Source organism: Eptatretus burgeri, chromosome 15 (assembly GCF_056783735.1).
Source record: "Eptatretus burgeri isolate ZD-2024b chromosome 15, Ebu_testis_v1, whole genome shotgun sequence".
In the NCBI taxonomy this organism is placed as follows: domain Eukaryota; kingdom Metazoa; phylum Chordata; class Myxini; order Myxiniformes; family Myxinidae; genus Eptatretus; species Eptatretus burgeri.
Window position 1 is genome coordinate 18,680,906 of NC_140975.1, and position 25,991 is coordinate 18,706,896.

The 25,991-nt window shown below is 34.0% G+C and overlaps 1 protein-coding gene across 2 annotated transcripts in view; it reads right to left on the reverse strand.

Annotated features, from left to right (window-relative positions):
* The window catches only part of NEK8 (NIMA related kinase 8), a 93,108-nt gene that overhangs the window by 19,188 nt on the left and 47,929 nt on the right, over nt 1-25,991 (reverse strand). For both annotated transcript variants that reach the window (XM_085857748.1, XM_085857749.1), the window contains exon 12: nt 178-338. In XM_085857748.1, coding sequence (XP_085713874.1) covers nt 178-338 — 161 coding nt within the window. The remainder of the gene's footprint in view (nt 1-177; nt 339-25,991) is intronic.

The window sequence follows — 25,991 nt, forward strand, 5'->3', positions numbered from 1 at the left end:
AGGAAGGGGAGATGAAAGAACTCCATTTAGGGCCACATGTTGACCCACGTTTCACAAGAGAACGAGGAAAAAAAAAAATTTTTTTTGAAGAATATAATTATCACAGTTATGCTTGCGTCGATAACTTAATAATATGTGTTAGAGATTAAAAAGTATCCCCGTAGCTGTTGTTCTTACCCATAAGAGCAACAGCATGTGCGGTGCCAAACTCAAGCTGCACGAGATGGTGTTTGGGCAGTGGATTTGAACGAATCGGACAGAATGTAAGAACTTCGTCCCTGTGCACTTCCTGCATGGAGCTCTCATGGCTGTCAATGTCCAAGCCCAGTTTGTTGTACCTGTCCATCCAGAAAAGAACAACAACAACAATAAAAACACTTACAATGACTATTAGATAATGCAATTACCATAAACCGGGATAACTTCACCATACCTTTTTCCTATTTTACTGAGTGCATGCTTTGTGCTGCATTTATTCATTACTTGTTTGTTAACATAAAGAAAAATGATGACGTTACTTACAAAACATTTGTTTGTGTGTGATTGTTTGGGGTGTTCTTTTCTAGAAGTGAGAGTCAAATTTATTTGCTGGCAAAGTTTCACATATTTTGGGGGGTAACAGTAGGGTAAGAATACTGATTCTGGCTCACTTTTCCCCATGTAAATGAATGGGGGATTTTCAGCGATTCATATTTTTTTCCCTAAAAATAAACCCCATTTTTATCCCAAGGTATATTTATTTGTCTCCCCTTTTAACTTGGAGGTTGAACCTCATTGAATTGAACACCTGGGGGTTGAACAGCTCACTCATTGAACCTATAAAGATTTGTTCATTCTCAAATTCCTTCAATAGTTTAATTTTCTTTGCACAATAATCCCCATCTAAAATATTAACAAACAAAACATTTGAATCTTTATATTTTTTAAGATACCCCTTTTGTGCCATTACGAAATGATAAACTTCTCTTAATGCTCTCATCTGACCACCTCCTGAGCCACATATCATTTTGAGATTATAGTAAATTGTTTTTTCATTGTTCAATTGATAACCATCAAAGTTTTCAGTCCATTCAAGGATATTCATTTTTTTCTTTACATCCTCTAACTTACTAGTTTTTAAATTAATTCGCTTATTTGTTTTATTTACCTTTGTTTTAGTTATTTTTTCAATAAGACTTATTTGATATTTTTCACATTCATTATGTTTTCCATTTATATACCAAGACTGAGATTTTCTCCACTCTTTAGTTTGATTAATACTTGGTTTAACCATTTATATATTGTGTAAAAAGGCGGCGGTAGCCCTTAAAAAACCCTAACCCATCTTCCCATCGTTAAAACATAATCTATTTTATACACTCTATCATACAATATCCATATGGAACACAATCTATTCCATTATCTAAAATAAATCTCTTATCATCAAAGGCTCCTAATGCCTTTTTATTTACTTCTTCACTATATATGTTATGTTTATAACTTCTTATTGTATTCATTTTCCTATATTCTGCTTTCCTATTCATCAAACAATTATAATAATTTCTAAAAGTTATTGATTTCTTTATTACATATTTCTTTATTCCCTTTAACCTCTTATCAATCTGTTCACCATACTTATAAGCATATGCCTTTGCTCTCAATCCAATAAACTCATTCATTACTTTTCCACCCAACTCATCCTTAAACTTACCAATAACCTTTTCATTCTTTTTGGAAAATAACTCACTCTTCTTGCTGAAATTACTTGTATCATATACTCCAATATTTTTCTTCATATCTTCATAAACATCATCAGTTTTTATATCTAGGATAAAACTATCAGTATCCATATACAACAATGAAACATTTTCACCATACTCTTTCTTTAAGTCATTATACAAATAATCATACATCAATATCTTTGATAAATCAAGAACTGCTGTTCCAATATAAATTGGTTTATCCATTACAATACTTTCCTTTTTCATATGAATTGCAGAAAAGTTCTCTGAAAAAACCTCTTCTCTCTCAAAACTTGGTTTATTTATCAATCTCGAAGCTTCTTTCCAAGATGTTGCGAATCTAATGTTTTGCCTGTTTCTAACATTTTCCATAGTCTTTCCAAATACAGCATTATTCATTAATTTATAAAAGTCCCCTTCAAATTTTACTTTTGTATTTGCTCTCATATCTGTATTGAATTGAATATACTTTTTCACCCAAGGACTTTGTTTAAATTTTAAAACTCTATGAATTTTAGCTACTCTCAATCCTTCTCTCAAAAACTGTTTTAAGCTTCTCTGATGCAAAACATATCCCTCTTTATCATAGAATGTTGTTAATAACTTTTCTGTTGATTTACCTTTAATATTAAAACTTTTATGATAATCACTTAACCATTCTTTCTTTGGAGTTTCTTTCTCACATGCAAAAGGAAGATCTTTATGCTTATTATGAAGATCACTCGGGTACCTCAAATCAACTTCAAAATAATAACCTTCTTCTTCGTCATTCAATTCCTCTTGAGAAGAAATAACAATATTCATCAAAGCCTTTTCATAATCCTTTTCTTCCACCCACTCTAATTTACCATAAGGTAGAGATTGAGACATTGCCCATCCATACAAATTATTAGCATCAAAATACATCAAATAATTACTATCTTTTTCACTATCATAATTTGGGAGATATTTATTATTTGCTTTCGCATATCTTTTTGAACATACTTGTGATATTCCACCTCTCTTGGACTTCTCAATCATCAAAAGCATATCAACATCACTGATTAAATCTATATCTTGTTTTGTCATTTTCAACATTGCACTCCAAGCTAAACCAGGAGCTGTGAAATAGTGGGCAGGGTCTAATCCATAACAATTTTTATTATGACAGAGTGTTCTAAAAGCCTCAAACACATCAGCTAACAATAAAACATCTGTTTTTAGATATAAATCATGATATTCTCCAAGGTTCTTTATCTTAAATATTTTCCATATTTCTTGTGCGTGTTTATATTCCTTATCACTTATCTCTTCTTCATAAAGGTTATTATAGAAACTTTCTTTTGAAGGAAGTTGTGTTTCTTTAAATCTCATAAATGAATCCATATAATCATAAGGATAAATTCCCTTACTTGTAAGAATTTTCTCTTTACTTTGAATTTCATTCCTTGTTTGAATTTCCTCTCTCGTAAGAATTCCTTCTTTAATCAGAATTTCATCTTTAATCTGAATTTCCTCTTTAGTTCGAATTTTCTTTATAATTAGAATTTCATCTTCAGTTAGAATTTCTTCATTAATTAGAGTTTCCTCTTTACTTTGAATTCTCTCTTTAATCTGAATTTCCTCTTTAGTGAGAATTTCCTCTTTTGGAAAGAATGAATTAAGATTTGGAAAAGAGTCCGTGGAGCTTAGATTTGATGCGAGGTAGGCTAGTGGTGTTCCCATAAACTTGTAAGAATCTAAAAACCTAATACGAGTTAAAGGTTTTGTGAATATCATTTTTGAAAATGAAATATACTTTTGACTTGTGTTTGTTATAGCAGAAATATTCCCTGGTGTTTTTGAAAGTTCATTTATAAATAGATGTGTATCATAGTTGGCGCTGTTGTGAAGAAAGACTGGAATAAAAGAAGGTAATTTATAATTAAGATTACAACAGGAATGAGCGGGACCTCTATATTTACCAGTAAGATGACAATGGTCTCTAACTTTAGACTCCTTAATTTCCCCCTCACAAATATGACAGATATTGTTCATTCTAAATTCTAATTTTTCTTCTTTGGTTAATTTCATCGGTTCATTTGTTTCTTTCATTAATTTAGTGAGTCTTATACAATCCTTTTCTAATCGTTTTACAAACTCTTGTGAAGCATTTTTTCCACGATAATGTTCAAGTTTGTTATACTTTTCTCCAACAGATGATTTGATATAATAACAGAAACCACAAGGAATATGTTTTTGATATTTATTTGTATATGGTTCTTTTGGATTAGGAGAAGCAGTATTTATCTTTTTAAGGATACATTCAAAATCAGCGTATATCACAAATGGGTGCAAGATAGATTTATTATAATCTTCAAAATAAATCTTTTCACCAGGTTTAGGCATTGTAATTACAGCTGATTTATGATTACTACAATATTTTGAATGTTGTTCTAATCGTTCTTTTGTATGAAATGAATTAAGACATCGCTTACAAGGATATATTTTGTTTGCTGTTCTGAATACCTGAGAAGAGATTAATCTTGATAAATTATTGATGTATGTGTAATGTGAATTCTTTCCAACACTAAAATATAAAAGGTCAATGTGTGTTTCTTCATTTTTATAGTTGTTTGAAATTTTTAATATTTGAACTTTGTTTGTATCCGTTAATCCATATACATTAATAGAAAGATTATTCTTTTTCTCAAATTTAGGAATATCTGTTAGTGGCATTGGGAATTTAAAATCTTTAATGTCCAAGGTATTCTCATATTTCATATATTGTTTTACTCTTTCTGAATTACATTTTGGTGGATGAAAGTGAGCAAGAACAGACCAGAGAAAACATTTATTATCATTGTTCTTAATATTAACAACTGCCTTCTTTCGTTTTATTTCTTTTGGTAATTCAATATAAGAAGAAGCTTTAAGAGGGTTTGATTTTAGAATGTGTATATCTAAAAAGATGATTTTTTTAATATTGAATCCACTTCCTACCACTGTATTATCAACATCCTCCTCTTGTCTTGATAGTTCTTCATAAACCCCACTATTCAAAAAATCTTGAAATGATGTTATAAAATGAAGACCTGTTCTCATATAAGGAGTATGTTCTTCATCTTGTCTTTTCATATTCATTTTCACTCCCATATAAAACTTTAAAGTTTTCATTTCTTTTAATGTCTTTTTAATAAATTTTTCAACATCGGGTTTCACTATTTCAATTGATTCAGCTATTGATGATGGACCGGGTTCTCCAAATTGAAAAATCCTTATTTTTATATGCCCTTTAAATGCCCCATCAGTGTTTTCAATATAATAGTCTCCCTTTACTTTAAACTCATTTTTCTTGTGTTTTTGTGATTGAAGATGTTGATTATAACTACTCTTCAAAACATCCTTTGAACAGATATCACAATGTTTTCTTTCCAACTCAAGAGGAGATATTTTATGAAACAGATTAAATGTGTGTTTGTTGGTTCGGAGGTGTTTTCTATAATGTTTATATTCGTGATTACAAACATCGCAGTACGTTGTATTCACCATATTTATCGAATAAAACTTTGCTTAAACTAAAATTTTCTTGATGAAAATTTCGTTTGTTTTACAGGTGAATCTGTGCTTAAAACCATTTTATCCTCCAACTTTTTCACTTAATAAATACAATGTTTCAAGACACAAAAGACAAGTTTCAATCAATCTCTTCATCTGTTAAAGATACTGAGAAATATGTCAAGGATGTAAAATTGAACAAAGATAAATATAACAACTATTGGATAAAAACTATTATGGTAAATAATATGAGTTCTTCAATTTCCTTCAGTGGAAGGGCTTTTAGTATACCTGGTAGAACATCAATTAAAGTATCTCTAACAAAAGTTTCTCCTCTCCTTCTAGTAATATATTCAAAACTAGAAAAAGCAATGAAACAAGAAAAAGTATCAAAGAACAAAAACCTTATGGATGAAGCTTTAGAAAGAAAAGATAAGACCATCTGTAATATGCAAGGAGAAATTTGTATTTTTTTCAACAACCTTAAAGATGTAAATCCTGATGAAATAAAGGATGTTAATATATCAGGTGAAATGACATTTCGTTCAATAGTAGTTAACGATAATTTTAAAATTACCTTTAATATAAAAAATGTTGTCGTTGAATCTGATAATGAAAAAAAGTATATCGATATCGATGGTAATATACAACTGAAAGTATAGATGAATTTCAGTTTAAGTAAAGTTTTACTTTATAAATATGCTAGACTTTCCTGATTCTCCATATGACAAATTTGAGAATTGTCCTGCGTGTGAAAGACGGGGATTAAACACAGAGTCAAAAGCCTATAAACAATGTATATTCTGTGATTATCTTCTAATTAATGATAATAAAAAATATAAAAAGGAAAATAATTCTTTTAGATTTACACCAAAAATGAATTACTTTACAAGATTGATTAGAGAAATGAATGTAAAGTATGAGGATGATAACACACCTTTCCTTACAAGGGAAGAAACTGAACGTATAAGAGAAATGTTCAAAGGATTGTTGTTGTATATTATTCATGGATGTAATTTTCAGGGAAATATCAACACAAGATATTGTATAAATAAAATAATGGATTATCTTGAAATTAAACCTGAACTTAGGATAAAATATAGAGTTTCTAAAAAAGCCAATAATAAATTAAATAACCTGTTTTTCAAATATATAAATGAATGATTTTTTACCTATTTGGGAAAATAAGATAAAATTTAACAACCATAAAAATCTCCCAAATTCATTAAGATGTCTCATAGTTGGTTCAAGTGGATGTGGAAAAACCTGCTTACTTTTAAAAATGCTCCTCACTCCCAACTTTTTAGATTATGATAATTTAATAATTTTCACAAAGTCGAGTTTTCAACCAGAGTATCAACTACTCTCACAAGGTTTTAATGCTGGTCTTCAAAAGAAGATATAATAGGTTTATTTAAACGTCAAAAAAACCTAAATGATTATAACATTGAAGATATAATTCAACTATTTTGTGATACACAGAGATGTAAAAAGAAATCAAATCTTATAACTTGTATTCTTAGTGATAATACGGATGATATACCGTCTCCCCAAGATTTGGATAAATCAAAAAAGAACCTCGTTATCTTTGATGATTGTGTTAATGAGAGAAACCAAACGGTAATGGACAGCTACTACACAAGAGGGAGACATTCTTCTTGTAATTGTATTTATCTTAGTCAATCGTACTTTCAACTTCCTCGTCGTTCCATCAGAAACAATGCTAATACTTTTATTTTATTCAAGTTAAATTCAATAGATATCAATAATTTTTGGAGAGATAATTGTTCTACATTATGTAGTAAAAAGAAATTTGAGGATTATATGAAGCACACGACTGAAAAATATAAATATATTGTTGTGAAACAAGATGAGATATTAAGGGATATATTTTTTGTTTTATAAACAATTACATATATAAATGATAACTATTATTATAAATCTTGTGGGTAAATCTGCTTCTGGAAAAAAACTTTCATAAATCAAGGTTCTTGTGTAGTACAAATGAGAATATTGTAAATTTACTTAAAAAACACCCCGTGATACGCATTGTATCAACAACAACTAGAGCAATAAGACCTGGAGAAGTAAAAGGTGAAGATTATCACTATATTTCAGTGGAGGAACATATGCGATTGAGGAATGAAGGACAAATATTTGAGGAGGTTTCTCTTGGTACAACAAAATATTCACATTGTAAGAGTGAGTTAAAGAAACTAAAATCTGGTGGTGTTGGGATATTAGAAACTAATCCAGAAGGAACGAGACAAATTATTAAATATTTGAGCGGAGTGAAGATTTTATCATTCGGTTTTGATGTTGATGAAGAAACTCAACGCAAACGTATGAAAAGCAGAGATGCAAGGATTAGTGAAGAAGAAATTACAACTCGCATTAATGTTAATAAAGAATTTGATGAAATATTTAAAGAAAAGGATTTATTTGAACACATCTACTTGAATGATGAAGAAAAGGAAAATTTCCCTGTTGATCTTTACAATTCATTAAATGATATTTTACAATAAATAAATGGATACAAAAGAAAGAGCAAGAAGATTTAAGGAACATCAAGAGTTGGTTTCAAAAGTTGTAAAACAACAGGAAGACATAAAGAAGAAACGCAGACAGAAACTAACGGGCGAAGAAGCATTTGAAAAAAACAAGAGAAATTTTTTAAACCACTTTTAAAAACTTCCCAAGAAAAAATGAAAGATGTTTCCACAGTTCCCACAGTAGAATATACTCCTAGAAAGCTTCAAATGTTAAAAGATTTCAGTCAAATGACGGAGGAAGAATTAGAGCATTTAGGAGAATTAGAATATGATGATGAAGGTTTATTTCAACAACTGGAAGAGATTAATCAACCCCTGATTATATTGTGAATGCTGTTCAAAACAATGAATATTCAGCGGATTCAAAAACCAAAGCAGGACTCATTCCAACAGAACAACCAGCAATATTTCATCTTGTTCAAGAAAAGGTATTGATATTTAATGATGAATTAAGGTTCTTAAGTTCTGCTCAACCCCTGTTAAACTAACTCCGAGATTAATGTTTCTTCTCACAAAAGATGGAAGACAAGGTTCAACTGTGAGGGATGAATCAAAGTATATTGATAAACCATTGGATATGGAAAATAATGATGATAGAGTATATATTGATTTGCTGAACACTCTAAATTATAAGGTTATTCTTTCTGGTAAAAGTAGGAAGAATGAGAAGGAGAAACACATTATTCAGGCTTTAAGTATCCTTGGTTCAGGTATTAGTTTTCTTCCAAATGACCCATCGCAATTAGTTAATAGACTGTTATTGTTGTTCGGCAGTAAGAAGGCTGGAAATAACAATTGTTTTAATGAAGCATCAGCCATTTTAGACCAGTTGATGAACATGAAAATAATTAATAAATCTCAATATAAAGACATTTTATCTCATATTAAATAAGATGAGAAGCACAATCCTGAGTTTTAATTTCACAACAAGCGACCACACATCTTCATTCCCATACCCACTACAACTTGACACAACAAAAGAATATGAGGCATCTTTATTGTCCATGGAGACTTATAATACCTTATTTAATATAACCGAGAAAAATGACAAGTTTAGTTATAATCCGGGAAGTGGATACAAAACGATAACAGTCTCACCCGGAGCATACGAGATTTCTCAAATATCTTCCGAAATTGCTCGTCTTATGAAAGAACAGGGTGATGAACCAAAAAATATTATTATAAACATTCAAAAACATACTTCAAAATCAACGATTAAAGTTAAAAATAACTACAAGGTTGATTTCACAATTGATAATTCATTTAGAGAGTTATTAGGTTTCTCCTCAAAAAGATTGAAACTAATGGGACGTTTTACAGTGATAATGTCATTCAAATATCCTCAGGAATAAATTCGGTGTTAATTCACTGTGATTTGATTGATGGTGCTTATAATGATGGATTAAAAACAAATACAATATTTTCATTCAGCGCATACTCAACCCCAATTGGTTATAAATTCAATATGGAGCCTAAAAATTTGGTTTATCTACCTGTGTCAGGAAAAACCATACACAGAGTAAATTTTAGGATAACCGACCAAGATAATCGTGTGATCTCTTTTAATGGAGAAGTTATATCCATCAGAATTCACCTACGTGAAGTTTTTCAATAAATAAATACGATGGTTATTGTGAGGAAGCACGAGTTGGGAAAATATAAAATAATTACAGGGGATGGGATGTTCCTTTCCCCGTACTACAAGGGTGAAGGTATGTATCTTGGTAGAGGATACTATAAACCTAAGAGACAAAGGGGTGTCGGACATCAATTTAGAGGAGATGGGATAATTGATACTCTCATGGGTATTGGTTCAACTATTCTTAAACATAAAGACCTAATTGGTTCAACTGCTTCTGCTGTGGGAAATGTAGCAGGTGCTGTAAAGAGTATAAAAGATGCTCAGAAAGAATCTCATAAATTACAAGCAATAAAAGAAATTAAGAAAGGTAAAACTCAGTTGTCCCCCCAAGAACGACAGAAAATAATTCAAATACTTGGATCAGGGTTTCAAAAGTTTTAACATCTTTTTTCCTAAATAAATACAAGTATGGAAGCAATTGATAGTATCGATGATTTGGATGATACTATTATTATCTCAAACTCCACTAAAAAAGAAGATTACTTCAAGGTAAATGCAATAACTGGAACAGACTGGAATACAAATGGTACAAAAAGTTTTGAAATAAATAATCAACAAACCTATTTGAATCTCTCCGAAAGTTTCTTGTTGTGTAAATTTAAATTCACTAAGGCTGGGAATAACACAAACGCTACACTTGTAAATGATTTCTTCTGGAAAATGTTTGATAGTGTGCGATTGTATATTGGAACACAAGAAGTTGAAGCGGTTGATTATGTCTCTGCTGTATCTGAAATGATGAAATTTACACTCTATACATTCAGTGATAGAATGGGAAAGGGGTCTGTCGAAGGTTTTATTCCTGATATGTCAACGGGAACAAACACAGACCCTGGATATATTCAAAGGAAAGGAATGTATAATGATGATACAAAAGCAGAAAATAGTTTTACTGTGGCAGTTCCTCTTAAAGGTATATTTGGATTTTGTGATTATGATAAAGTTCTGTATGGTCTTAAAATTAGATTTCAACTACAAAGGAATGATAATGAAAATAGATTGCTTTTTGGTGTTGGTAATGCTTTTGGTGATCAGAATAAATTTGTAATTGAGGAGATGAGTTGGTATATCAGTGAATATACTCCTAATCTTAAAACAGAAGAGATGTTGAATCGAAGACTTAACTCAAAGAAACCACTCAGTGTATCATACCTCAAAAGAAGATGTCAACACGTTAAACTCAATCAAACTACTTACACGTGGAATTTGGGTGTTCTGGAAGGAAAGCCACGATATCTGTGGATGATTTTTAAAAAGCCAGATGGTGATACTGCGACTGATAAGAATAATGCATTGAGTGATAATGCTAAGGTGAAACAACTTCGCGTTTCTCTAGATGGAACATTTTATCCACGAGATAGATTGGAAATTAATTGGGAAAAAATGATTTTGCTGAAGCATACAAGTCTTACCAAAAGGTGTGTGAAAGTAATGGAAATAAAGAACCTATTTTAGATATGACAGCATTTAAAAGTTTGTATACAATCTATACGTTTGACCTGAGCGCTCAAAAAGAAACTATAAAGTCTAATCGAGTGGATACTTCCCTATACATTGAAAGAGGAGAGAGTGAAGAAGTTGATACATATTGTTTGCTTTTGGAAGAAACAGAATTGCAGATTAATACAGATAATGGTGTGATGATTAGTCTCACATAATTTTTTGTTAAATAAATGAGTGGCAAAGTACCAACTGGGGTATATGTTAATCAAATCAATCTTCATAAACTATCATCTTGTGTTCAAAATCAAAAGCCTTGTACGATTAACGTTAATACAATTCAGAGAAAAGGAGCAGTAAGAATTGATGTTTTGCTCACAAGAGAACAGGTTAAAATCTTGAATGACACTGGCTCACTTAAAATTAAAATGACAAAACCAATGTTGAAAAAATATTCAATAAGAGAGACGAGTGGAGGATTTCTCCCATTTCTAATTCCTTTATTTGCTGGTTTAAGTGCGGTTGGAGCATTGACGGGTGGTATTTCAACAGCGGTCAAAACTGCCAACGAAAGGAAGGCTCAACTCCAGGCTCAAAAAGAATTGGAAAGACATAACAAAGAGTTGGAGAAACAAATTAGTGGAAGTGGTGTAATTGTAGATTTTGCTGAAAAACTTGAAGGTCTGCCTGATAAAGCGAGATTGTTAGTTGGAGATATGCTTTCTTCTATAGCACAAGCAGGTGTAAAATTAACGAAAAGAGGTAATGGATTATATCTTTCTAATAAATAAATGAGCATTGATGAGTGGTTGAAAGAATTTGGAAAGAATACAACATCAAATTTACAACTTGCCAAATATTGTAAGAAATTAAAAATTCATAATGTGGTTATTTGTATGAGAGATGAATTAACAAATGTGTCGAAACATACAAAGAATATTATTATGAACTTAGAAGATAATGATGGGAACGGTTCTCATTGGGTTTGTATTTTTAATAGTCAAGACAAATATTATTTTGATAGTTTTGGTCTTCCACCACCTGTTGAAGTCATAAAATTCTTACAGAATGGTGTTTATCAAACATTTCAAGTCCAAGAATTAAATTCCAAGTGTTGTGGTCAATTATGTCTATATGTGTTATTTCAACTCAACAAAAATAAAAAATTTTATGATATTATTTTTAATCTAATATAAATGACTTATGTTGGTAAAGATGGTTCTATCTTTGGTGTATCTCAAGAACTGGATATTGATTTATCAAATTATTACACAAAGGCACAGGCTGAACGACATAAATATAATATAAACAAAAATATTAACATGAAAAATGCTTATAAATTAAAAAATTATCCAAGCCCGACTGACGCGAATGACTTGGTGAGATTAAGCGATTTATCACAATATATATACTTAAATAAAACGGCTGTGTATTCTAAAGATACAGAAGTGTTGATATTATCTCCAGGTCATACAGAATTCACAGTTCGAATTAAAATAAATTTTTATAAAGAAGGGCGTATCGTTTGTATGAGAATAGAACAATGGGGGTATGATATGAATGATTTAGGGTATAATTGGTCATTTAAAATTAACCTCGAAGACCTGGAACAATTAAATCAGTCTCGTAAGGAAGAATATTATCCACTTGGTATCGAGAATGAGTTTTGTGGAGCCACGATTAGTAAACAACAAATAAAAGAATTTAATAAGGGTAAATATAATAATGGTTTTGCCCTTGTTTATCTCATGAAAACAGAAAAAACAGGATTATATATAATAAGTAAGGAAATACAAAATGATTTAACTATGGGAAGATGGGGAGGTGTTTCGTGCCATAATATTATTCTAACATATATTTCTAATACATAAATGACAGCAAGAAGGCTTCAAGAAAATTATCATTTCTGTGTCCAAGCATACCTTCAAGAAAAGGGTATTCGGTATTTTAATAAATATGTTCTACAACATAAGAATGAGGTATTTTCAATAAAAGATTGGCATTATGCTGATGTTGATAAACCGACAACTTTAGATTTAATTAGAATGTTAAATAATGAAAAAATTATAAGGTTAAGAAAAGGTAAGGCTCTTTTAGAAATTCAAAAGAAATTTTATTGGTTTCCTGTTGTAAAAAATTATTTTGGATACAGGAATAACAAGAAATCCTGATGAATATATGTATAATATTCTATGGGGTGTAAACGATTCAAGTATAGTAAGGGATGAGGAAGGAGTTGAAGAAGAGAGGGAAGAGGAGGAAAAGGAGAAGGAGGAGAGAGAGAAGGAGGAAAGAGAGAATAGAGAGAGGGAGGAAAGAGAGAAGAGAGAGAGGGAGAAGAAAGAGAAGGAGGAAAAGGAGAAGAGAGAGAAGGAGGAAAGAGAGAAGAAAGAGAAGGAGGAAAAAGAGAAGAGAGAGAGGGAGGAGAGGGAGAAGAAAGAGAAGGAGGAAAAAGAGAAGAGAGAGAGGGAGGAGAGGGAGGAAAGAGAGAGAATAAATAAATATTATAGTATGGAAACCAGTGAGATTCAAAAAAGAATAGAGGTATTACAGAAAATAACTCAACCCACCGAGGAGGAATACAAAGAATTAACAAGTCTATTTGCAATACTTTCAACAAAACTATTAGCATCGTCAAACTATTCATTTTAATTCAAGTTTTTTCTTAAATAAATGGAGGAGAGAGTGAAGGCATTTCTAAGGATTCTTTATGTTTTAAAAATTAAGATTCAAATGTGCATGTTGGAAACTAAAAAGGTTTTTGCACTCTGCAGGAATTTTTCTCATAAATAAATGAGTTATTGTCTCAAATGTAAAAAGAAAACTAATACTAAAAATATTTCATATATTAAAAGTAAAAATAACAGGGTTATACAAAAAGGTATATGTTCGGTGTGTGGTTCAAAAAAAAATCAATTTATCTCCAAACACAAACTCGGAGGAGATATACAAAAGTTTTTATCAGGAAGTAAATTTACAACTACTGGAATACCAGGGGAATTACATCTTCCAGGGTATTCTTTCTGTGGTCCAGGCACAAACTTGGATAAAAGATTAGATGAGGCAGACAATCCTAAATCCTGGAGTAAACCAATCAATAGAGTTGATGAAGTGTGCATGAGACACGATATTGATTATGGGAATACCACAACGTTGGAAGAAAAGCATGAAGCCGATAGAGAAATGTTGTATAATTTGTCTCTGATACAAAATCCAACCTTGAGAGAAAAAGTTGATAGGTTCATCGTGAAGAAGATGATTAGTGCTAAATTGAAACTTGGACTTGGAAATTCAAAAAACTCATAGGCTCTAATGATGCTATTAAGACTGAAGAGCAATTAGCTGATGAATTACATAAACCAATATTCACAAAGTTTCAGAGAAGGAAAGTTTATTCCAAGGAAGTTGATTATATCTGGTCTGCTGATTTGATTGAACTCAATAATGATAAGGGGTACAAGTATGCTTTAACCGTTATTGATTTGAGGAGTAGATATGCGTGGGTTGTCCCTTTAAAAAACAAAACAGGTAATACTCTTATGTTAGCTTTTCAACAGATATTTAATAAAAGTAAGAGAAAACCTAAAAAATTGTGGACTGATGAGGGTAGAGAGTTTTATAACAAGACATTTATGAATTTTCTAAAAAATAACAGTATTACATTATACAGTACCTTTAATGAAGGGAAGGCAGTTGTTGTTGAACGTTTTAATCGTACCTTAAAAGAGAGACTATATAAAAAATTCACACAACTCGGTTCACAACAATGGTCATCTTTTATTCAGGATATTGTGGATAAGTATAATGACACGATTCACACGTCAACGAATATGAAGCCATCAGAAACATTTACAAAATTAAAATATGAAAAAGAGATTAATGTCAGAAAACCTAAGTTCAAAGTTGGTGATATCGTAAGAATATATAGGTGGAAATCTCATTTTGAAAAGGGTTTTACTGAACGATGGACGAAAGAACTTTTTAAAATTGTTGATGTAATAGATACAGTTCCTTGGACTTATAAAAATATATGATTTGGAAGGGGAAGAGATTTTAGGTTCATTTTATTCACAGGAATTACAAAAGACAAAACTAAGCAGATAATACACCTTTGTGGACACTCGAGGGCCAAGTCCGAGGTGTATAACAGTATATAATGTGTGTCAAGGGGTGGACGTTCTTACATCTGTGAACCCCAAACACAGAATCCTCAACTGAATAGTCAAGGCTTAACTTTTGTTTGTTGATGTGTATGTGTGTGTGTCCCAACCCTCACATTCAAAATCTCAACCCCAACCCTCACATTCAAAATCTCAACCCCAACTCAATCCTCGCCCAACACAATGTCTTTTTCAAAATGAGATTTCCACCTATATATATATATATATATTTTTACGTTTTTTTTTTCTTCTTCCAATTCTGTCTTTTAAGGCTTTCAGGTTTGATGACGTAGAAAGGGGGAGTAAGCCTGCACTTTCTTCCCAGAACGAACAATGTATATTTTTTGTTTTTTTCTCTTCTTCCAATTCTGTCTTTTAAGGCTTTCAGGTTTGATGACGTAAAAAGGGGGAGTAAGCCTGCACTTTCTTCCCAGAACTTTCTTGATCTTGCTCCCATCAAGCACCATCCGACAAAGAACTACATCGATAGGTTTAGATCCCAAAGAGTGATAGCAACTCCAAAAGTCTCCAAAATATAAATAAATAAAATAATAATAATAATAAATAAATAAATAAATAAATAAAAGCCCCCAAAAAAGTTTCAAGTGTCCAACATAAACCCAACTTTCCAAGTCTTCAAGGTATAACCACATTCCCGTTGAGTTTCCAAGATATGTATCACATTGTGAGTTATCAATCCAGAACCCACATTTCAAGTATTCAAAGTAAAACCAACTTACAAAGTCTCTTAAGGATAACTCATTTACTGATTTTTCAAAATTTGTGAGTCTCCAAGGTAGGACCCATATTTAGAACCATCTTGGCAGAACCCTTTTCCTGAGTCTCCAAGGTAGTTATTTAAACCATCAAGGCAGAACTCATTTACTGATTTTTTCAAAATTTGTGAGTCTCCAAGGTAGGCCCCATATTTAGAACCATCTTGGCAGAACCCTTTTCCTGAGTCTCCAAGGTAGTTATTTAAACCATCAAGGCAGAACTCATTTACTGATTTTTTCAAAATTTGTGAGTCTCCAAGGTAGGCCCCATATTTAGAACCATCTTGGCAGAACCCTTTTCCTGAGTCTCCAAGGTAGTTATTTAAACCATCAAGGCAGAACTCATTTACTGATTTTTTCAAAATTTGTGAGTCTCCAAGGTAGGCCCCATATTTAGAACCATCTTGGCAGAACCCTTTTCCTGAGTCTCCAAGGTAGTTATTTAAACCATCAAGGCAGAACTCATTTCTTGATTTTTTCAAAATTTGTGAGTCTCCAAGGTAAAACTTGTATTCTGGCTCATCAAGGTATAACTTGTTCAGTGGGTATTGTCTTGATAACTCACAATGAGTACTATTGCTGTAAAACTCTTTTTCAGGATTTTGCTGGTCTCCAAGGTATAACTCTTTGGTTGGGTCATCAAGGACGAACTCGTTCTGTGGGTCTTGGTCGCTCATAAGGTCTTCAACCAAGCCAACAATTTCGCCCCAAGTTGTAGCAAAAGCAGTATTTTCATTTCGTATTTCAGACACAATTTCCTGTGAGAGAAAATAATAATGTATTAATTAAGTTATTTAATTATTAAATGAGTATGCTTCAATCAAAGTTTGAAAATAGGAAAATAAAAAATCTTACCTCAATAGATAAGAGGTTTGAATCCAGTTCATCAACTTGAAGGTTTAGTTCCATACAAGACAGAGAGTTCCAAGGAACACCAAAGTCATCCCACTCAAGGTCTTGGTCGCTCATAAGGTCTTCAACCAAGCCAACAATTTCCCCCAAGTTGTAGCAAAAGCAGTATTTTCATTTTGTATTTCAGATACAATTTCCTGTGAGAGAAAATAATAATGTATTAATTAAGTTATTTAATTATTAAATGAGTATGCTTCAATCAAAGTTTGAAAATAGGAAAATAAAAAATCTTACCTCAATAGATAAGAGGTTTGAATCCAGTTCATCAACTTGAAGGTTTAGTTCCATAGAAGACAGAGAGTTCGAGACAAGCACACAGAACACCATTGCCAGCAAAAACAAATGTTTAAAATGGAGCCTGGGTTTGAAGCTTTTATAGAGAAAGACTGGTGGGTGTGGTTTCCTTTGGAAATTCCCTGGGCAAGCCTAGGCAAGCCTTCATTGGGAAATTTTTCAAAACCATAACATCCTGTAATTTTCTAGTGATTTCTTTGTGAGTCAGAGATGAACTGGAAATGATGTAAGAGTGGGCGGGGCTTAGCAAAAGTAGGCGGAGCTTAGGAAAAGTGGGCGTGGCTTAGAAAAAATACATTATGAAAAGTGGGCGGAGCTTAGCAAAAGTGGGCGGGGCTTAGGAAAAGTGGGCGTGGCTTAGAAAAAATACCTTATGAAAAGTGGGCGGAGCTTAGCAAAAGTGGGCGGAGCTTAGGAAAAGTGGGCGTGGCTTAGGAAAATACCTTATGAAAAGTGGGCGGAGCTTAGCAAAAGTGGGCGGGGCTTAGCAAAAGTGGGCGGGGCTTAAAGAAAAGTGGGCGGGGCTTATTGAATACCTTGTGGAAAGTGGGCGGGGCTTAACAAAAGTGGGCGGGGCTTAAAGAAAAGTGGGCGGGGCTTAACAAAAAATAACCTGTGGCTCAGGAGGTGGTCAAACAAGAGCATTAAGAGAAGTTTATTATTTAGTAATGGCACAAATGGGGTATCTTAAAAAATATAAAGATTCAAATGTTTTGTTTGTCAATATTTTAGATGGGGATTATTGTGCAAAGAAAATTAAACTATTGAAGGAATTTGAGAATGAACAAATCTTTATAGGTTCGATGAGTGAGCTGTTCAACCCCCAGGTGTTCAATTCAATGAGGTTCAACCTCCAAGTTAAAAGGGGAGACAAATAAATATACCTTGGGATAAAAATGGGGTTTATTTTTAGGGAAAAAAATATGAATCGCTGAAAATCCCCCATTCATTTACATGGGGAAAAGTGAGCCAGAATCAGTATTCTTACCCTACTGGTAACTTTGCCACTATAGCGGTTTTACCTCAACTGACTTCAATATGTGACAACTTCACCACTTCAGCACATTTCTCACACAGGAAAAATGGATCAAATCTCAAAGCAACATCCATAAAACAGGATGAGACTAGAAAGTATCTCAAAAATGAAAAGCACGTCCACGTCCGCTTTGTACTCAATCTAAGCTTGACAAAAACAACAGGCAAAATATATAGTTTTGGGCCCGAAATATCAATGATGAAGAATCACTTAAAGAGTTAAAAAAAAAAAAACTCTCGCATCCGGATCTTCACCAAAATCGAATCAAATTGTCCTTTGAAGACACCGAACCTGTCCATAAAGTTTCATCCGAATCCTCCATAGCTTTTTGAGATCCCGTGCAAGACTGTCGGACGCCGCTATTCGCGGATTCGCTACTTGTGGACCCCTACATATTCGCGGTTAAGGAAATGTGACCTGCATCTACATTCGCGGCCCTGTGCTTCACATATTCACAGTTTTTATACCTCCATTCGCTGGTGGCATTATGTTTTTGGATTGTCCCTCCATCTGAACGTACATACGTCTTTGCAAATTTTCTCTGTTTTTTTTATGCAAATGCTTATCCGATTAACACGAAATTTTTGCCATCGGTGCGACTACTCATGCAGAATGTTTTAATGATAATTATGACGTCATAGGTCATGTGGGGTGGCAGTCATGTTGGAAAAATGGATAAACTTTGGACCTCTGTATCTCCTAAACCGCACCAAGGAAAAAATTAAAACATGGTATCTGGCAACTACTCTGCATGGGGAATAAGTGTGATTGTGACTGATGACAGCATCGGTGAAGTGGTATCCTGGTCAAAATTCGACACGTAGAACGCTGCATTCGATCAGTATGAAAATGTGTGAGGTTAATTTAGGGATAGATTGGTTGACAGAAATTTTTTCATGATGTCATCAGTCATGTGGTTTGGCAGCCATATTATTATTTTTTTTATAAAGGGAAAAAAATCTTCACCAGAACCGCTTTAAAGATCGAAGTGAAACTGCACATTGACAAGCCATTGTGAATAAAATTTGATGACTATGATGTCATAGGTCACATGGTGTGGCAGCCATGTTGGATTTACCCAAAAACCTGCAAAAATCTTCTCCAGAAGGGCTGGACAGATTGAGGGGAAACTTAACAGACCGATTCACCATGACTTGGGGACAGTAAGGTGCCAAAAAAAAGAATTAATGTCACGTGATTCGGCGGCCATATTGGATTGAAGAAAAATATTGAATAATCTTTTCTCTGGAACCGCTTATCCGATCGAAGCAAAATTTATCAAGTATCATCGAACACGATAGCTGCATACAGTGTGGAAATGATGACATAATAGGTCATGTGGTGTGGCAGCCATATTGGACAGAAAAACGAACCATATCCGATCAAAACGAAACTTCATACGTGATCCTCCACCAAATTATGGGCAGAGACCTAATTTTCAAAGCCATAGGTCACGTGGTTTGGCAGCCATGTTAGTTTTAAAACCAAAAATTAAAAAAACCTTTTTCTCCAAAACCGCTTAACAGATCAATGTGAAACATATTGAGTTACATGGAGCAAGGGCAGTGGATCACAATTGCAAAGTTTCGCATCGATTGCCACAACAGCTTCCAAAATATAATTTTTAAACATTTTCTTTGAAACCAATGTGGCTACCACACCACGTGACTGATGACATCATTTTAAAATGAAGTGTATACAGCAAAGGCAGTAGATCATAACTGCCAAGTCAAGTATTGATAGGTTAAACAGTTTCAGAGAAATAATTGTTTAATTATTTCTTTAAAACCAGCGTGGCTGCCACATCATGTGACCGATTGAGGTCATTGTTAAACATAATCTTTGCAGCAACAGTAGTGGATCATCACTGTAAAGTCTCACATCAAAAGGCTATGCGATTTCAGAGAAATACATTTTGTTAATATGATCGATTCGGCATAGGAAATATTGTTTGAAAATTTCAATATCGGTCACATGGTCTCGCAGCCATGTTGGACAAAAAGCCTTATCCGATCAACATGAAACTCCAAAGACGTGATCGACCACCCATTCTGAATTTGATTTGATAAAGAGGACGTTGTGTGTCAGGAGTCCAATTGAAATGATGTTGTAGTGAAGGGGGGCGGCATGGTTTTTTTTTCACCAAAGAAATTTCACGAAATTTTCGCCATGGATGCGACCACTCATGTGGAATTTTTTTGTGATAACTATGACATCATAGGTCACATGATGTGGCAGCCATGTTGGAAAAAAGGAAAAACTTTGGACCTCTGTATCTCTGAAACTGCTTCATGGAAAATATTGAAACTTGGCACATGTGAAGTGCTCCCCATGGGAAACAAGTGTGATTTTTCTTTGATGGAGTCATATATGGCATAATTGCACATGTCAAATGCTTTATCCGATCAGTATGAAAAAAAATTTGAGGGTAATCTATGGCTAAATTGGAATTGGCAAAAAAAATTGATGACGTCATCAGTCACGTGGTTCGGCAACCATATTGTTTTCAACATAAAACCTTCAAAAATCTTCTTCTCTGTCATGGCTGAACAGATTGAGGCAAAACTTTACAAGTATAATCACCTATGCATGAAGAACAAAGTTCTCCACCTATGACATCATCGGTCACATGGTTTGGCAGCTTTGATTTTTTGAAGAATAAACATTTTAAAACCTTCTTCTCCAGAATGGCTTGACAGATTGAGGGGAAACTTCACTTACATGTTCCCCAAGCCTTGGGGATACCAGGATGTTCACAAATAATTAATAGGACACATGGTCTGACAGCCATATTGGTTTGAACGAAATTCTTTTTAAAATCTCTCTCTTGAACAACTTCATCAGTCGATGTGACACGTTACAGCTATGATCGAGTAGACATGTGGAACATATATTTTATATTTCAACCTGATTGGACACGTGGTCTGGCAGCTAGAATTATTTAATATTATAAATCTAGGTTCAGGGGTTTAAATCAAACTTGGTACAAGTATGTATAATGATGTAATAACATGAGTGGAGGCATATCTGTTTTTTCAAGGTTTCGCAGTTTTTTCACGTTTTCCTGGGCATATTCGTGGTTTTTCGGAGGCATATTCACATTTTTTTCATGTATTGATGGGCGTCTTCGCAGTTTTTTGCGGAATTTTGGATTTTCCCTTATGAATCGCAAATGCCGAGAACCTATCCCCCTTTTTCCCAATGAAACAATGCCCTGACATTCTTGGATTCAATAATCGCTGTATTTTCCAGGAACGTATATCCTGTGAATAGCAGGGTCCGACAGTGCATCCTTTTTCACCCCTATCACTCAGTGGTGAAGAATCACTTAAAAATTCTCGGATCCAGATCCAGATCTTCACCAAAATCAAATCAATCCATCCTTGTCACACACCCAATCTGTCCACAAAGTTTTGTCCAAATCTGTCCATAACTTTTTGAGATATTGTGCTATATATCATTTTTTGCCTCATCTATCAATGGTGTAGAATCACATAGAAATTTAAGAAATTCTCGTATCTGATTCGGATCTTCACCAAAATCGATTGGATTCGTCCTTGTCACACACCCACCCTCTCCACCAAGTTTCATCTGAATTCATCCAACGGTTTGAGATATCATGCAATATCATTCTTAGCTCCATCTCTCAATGGTGAAGAATCATTTAAAAATTTTAAAAAAAATCTAAAAAAATAATTAAAAAGATGAAAATTGACAATTTTAGAAATTTAGCCGATGTTGTTGACCTTTTGGCCAATGTTGATCTGCTGAAACTTTGTTGCGCGACCATCGCAGGGACAGTACCTACAATCTGAAAAAGTTTCAGATTGATCAGCTGAGTGATTTAGGCTGTAGGCGAGTGGATAGACAAACAAACAAACAAATGAAAAATCGTGCTTAGCACGACACTTGGCGAATTAGTTGACCTTTCCGTGTGGTGGTCCAAGCTGTAATGTCATGGAATGTGTGGTGTTTATTTGTTCGTACATTAATAAAATGACGCGACGTCACAAATAACAATTAAATTATCAGGCGCGTGTTGTCATGGTAACGGCAGCAGATTGAAAATTTTCACAACTCATTTAAAGCCACCATGTGACATTCAACAACTTATCATCGGTGCTTGTTGCCTTCATTCTGATCGTAGAAAATATTTGAAAATACCTAGGAACATTGCTTTTCAACCAGCTTTACAATCCCGTTATCAGGTTTGAAATATGTTGTAAAACAAAAATATGTATTTTATATGCATGTTTTTCATGTTTTGGGTGACCCTGACCTTGACCTTGGGTCAATTTCGATGAAACTTTGTACACATGTTAATATTACATGCATAAATAGACAGTATAAGTTTCAATATAATAAGTGCAAAACCGTTTGAGAAATAGCCATGTGTAATTCACAAAATTCCCCATTGGTATATAATGGGTGATAATATAAAGTGATGCAGAATCCAGATCCTGATCTTGAACATCACCAAAAGTCACATATCCTTTTGCACTGTGGATTTCTATCAGCTGTTAAAATTTCATCCAAATCGGTTAAGAATTGTGACCTGTAGACCGAATAGAATTTTTTTTAAATCACGCCAATAGCTAAAAACATTGACGTCATACGCTTGCGAAAACTGTGCATAATTTGTAGTAACATGCATTTTAAAACATTTAGATATTCCATAGAAGTTTGTTTTGGTATCAACAGGAAGTCGCTACGACTTCCGGTTACTGAGTTATTTTCAAAAGCTTGTTTTCACCTTTTTTTGACGTAACGTCGTGATGTTAAGTGCGATTATGATGTGATTTTATCCCAGACTATTTCGGCAAGATTGGCTGTCACGTGTTAAAATTTGAGAATGATTGCTTCAGTAGTTTCGGCTGCACACGAGCGTAAATATATTTTTTAAAATGACGTCAATAGGCAAAACTTTGACGTCATACACTTGCGAAAACTATGCGGAACTTGTAATAAGATGCATTTGGTAATCATTTAGATATTTGAGTGAAGTTTAATTTGGCATCAACCGGAAGTCGCTATGACTTCCGGTCACTGAGTTATGTCCAAAAATGTGTTTTCACGTTGTGTGACGTCACGTCGTGACGTTTAGTCCAATTAAGACGGGGTTTACGACGAGGACCGTGTCAGGTGGATTGCCTATCAGGTGTAAAAATTAAGAATGACTGGTCCAGCCGTTTGGGCTGTAGATGACCGGACAAACAAACAAACCAACAAACGGAACAGACCAACATACTTGACAAAATCGAAGATTTCGCCAAGTCACAAACAGAACAGTTATAAGTCAAAAAGAAATTCTTACTGTTCTGTTAATAGAACAGTAATAATCAACATAATGTACTTGACAATTTTTTTTTTTGTCAAGTAACAAACTCACCGAATTGATCAACATGGCAAAATTTATTTCGCCAAGTAACAAACGGACCCAAATACAATACCCTCTCCCTCTGGCGAGGGTAAGTGGAGAGTTCATGGAACACAATACCCCAAGCAGTGTTGAAGTACAGAAAAGGAGTGCCTTGCCATTTGCGGGAGTTACATTCTTGAAAATCCCCTTGAACCGCAAATCCGCAAACTTAGGGGGTAATGGAAAAAAAAATAGGGTTGGAGACTTCCACCTTGAAATTTGTCCAAACTGTACCTTAAATTAGCATGTTTGTGCATTGTTTTTGTACTTTGTATTTTCATGAATAGAAGAGTAGTTTAGAACATAAAATAGAGTTTATTTTCTTGAGTTATTATTATTACTTCATATGCAGCCTTGGCTGCTAGTTGCATCATTGCTGGTAGTGTGGATGTGCCACTGATGCGGTGCCCCTTGTTTGCAATAAGGTGGTACTTATTTTGCCGAACTCAGAACGATAACAGGCTGGGTCAACCCACCTGGTGTTGTTTTAACAACATGACAGGGGCTCAAACTCAAGATCCGAAGATCTTAACGCAGCCACGTTCACTGGTAATCCAATACCAGGCTTATTTCCCCATATGAAGAAAATAAACTAAAGTTTATTTACTTGAGTTATTAAGATCATGAAAAAAGATGAGTTGATGGAGAAGACGGCACATAGCCATTATGACGGCTTCTTCTCTACCCTCTACGTGCCACACCCTCACATGCTATAAATCGGTATATAGCATGGTTCTTTGAAGTATTATGAAGGCGATTTGTTTAATATAGTTTTGAAATATATAATTCAATTTAAATAAAGGTTTAGATAGGTTTAAAGGTGTATAAATAAAAAAAAATCGAGGTTTTACCGAACACATTTAATTAGTTATTCATGCTTGTCATATGTGTCTATTATGACATCCATAAAAACAATGTTTCCTGATTGGAATGATTTTCAATTTTGTTTGATTGCCAGAGTAAAAGTTAAATTTTCTTTTATCTAACTCCTCTCTGAACATGTATAGTGGGGAAGAATTCAGAGCCAAAGTACGGTAAAACAGCAGGTTTGTTTTCTTATTCATGGTCAGATTCATGTTCAAAATATAACATTCAATTCAAATAAGTTGTTCCTCAATCTGATGATCATAAAGTGATAAGACAGAAGGACGGACCGACATAAACCAATTGCTTAACCCCACTTTTCGCTTCGCATGCGTGGGATAACTAGAGAGTTCATAGAACACGTTACCCCACACAGGCATGCTGTCATGAGAAACAAGGACAACGGTGGGATCTATGAGCAGAAAATTTGATTGGACGTGATGACGTAAAATGCCCAAATATTTTGTCCAAACACTACTAAATGGAAGGGTTTTGAAAGTGCCAAAAAGGTGATTTGTGTTCTCCAGTGTTCAAGTATATTTTTAATGACTGTATCTATAATAAGAAATTTCAGTCTGTGTGTGTGTGTCAGTGTGTCTCCTCCATAACTCCAAAACCATGAAACCTAGCAGCCCAAAACTTTGCATGCATACCAAGGGATCTCCAATAGGATGCATGAATGAAAACTGGGTGTTTGGGTAAATTTCAAGACACAATTTGAAGATAATTAACAGGGTGCTCATCAATAAAAAAAACAAAAAAAAGCCTTACCAAGATGGTGGCATGCCATCTTGGTCAGCCTGCTGTCACCTCACAGAGGTCTTAAGCTGCCATTTTGTTTTGTCTGCTCAACAATGTCTTTGCTTGGAACAGGACGCAATGGTTTCAGTATGATAAAGTGCTCAAATTTAATTTTAAAGTAAAGATGGAATTGAAAGAATGATTAGCATAACAGGAGAATTAGAATGAGTAAAACAAGGGGACAAGTGAACCACGAGTTCAACAGAGAATTGGAAAATGTTTTCAGTGACTACAAAGCAATGCTTGCTGAAAAAAAAGAAGAGAGCAGTGCGGTAGACTCTCTTTAGCTTCTTCCAGAAGGTTGGAAAGCATCGAGCTGATGAACCTACAGCATCAACATCCTCAACAACATCAACACCAACTCCATAACCAAAAATAAGTGAAAAGGAGCCAGCATGTCCTCTCGTGGAGTTGCCAGACACGAAGGAAGGGGCAGACAACCCTGAGCCTCCGTCTGACTAATTATCAACAACATGCATCTCCACACCATGGCAGGATACGGAGAGGTACGCACACTCACTCTAAGCTGTCTAGCCTCGGTTTGAATTCCACCACAGCTATAAACTGTCATCCCGGTGTTTCACAGGCAGGGTGATTAATCAATGTGCATGCCATCTCTCAGATGGCCGTTAAACTAGGCGTCACATCTGACAGAATTAGTTGGTGGACATTAAAGATCCCTTCATGGTGTCCTTCGGGAAGAGTAGGGGAACTATCCACAGCATCCTGACCAGATTCCAAATTCATACGCGAACCTGCAGGGGCACTGCATCAGCAGTACTGCCACACCCTCAATCATTGATGCCACTCGCAACCTTGTGCTGCAGAGGAAAAAAGAAGACGACCAGACCCTTATGT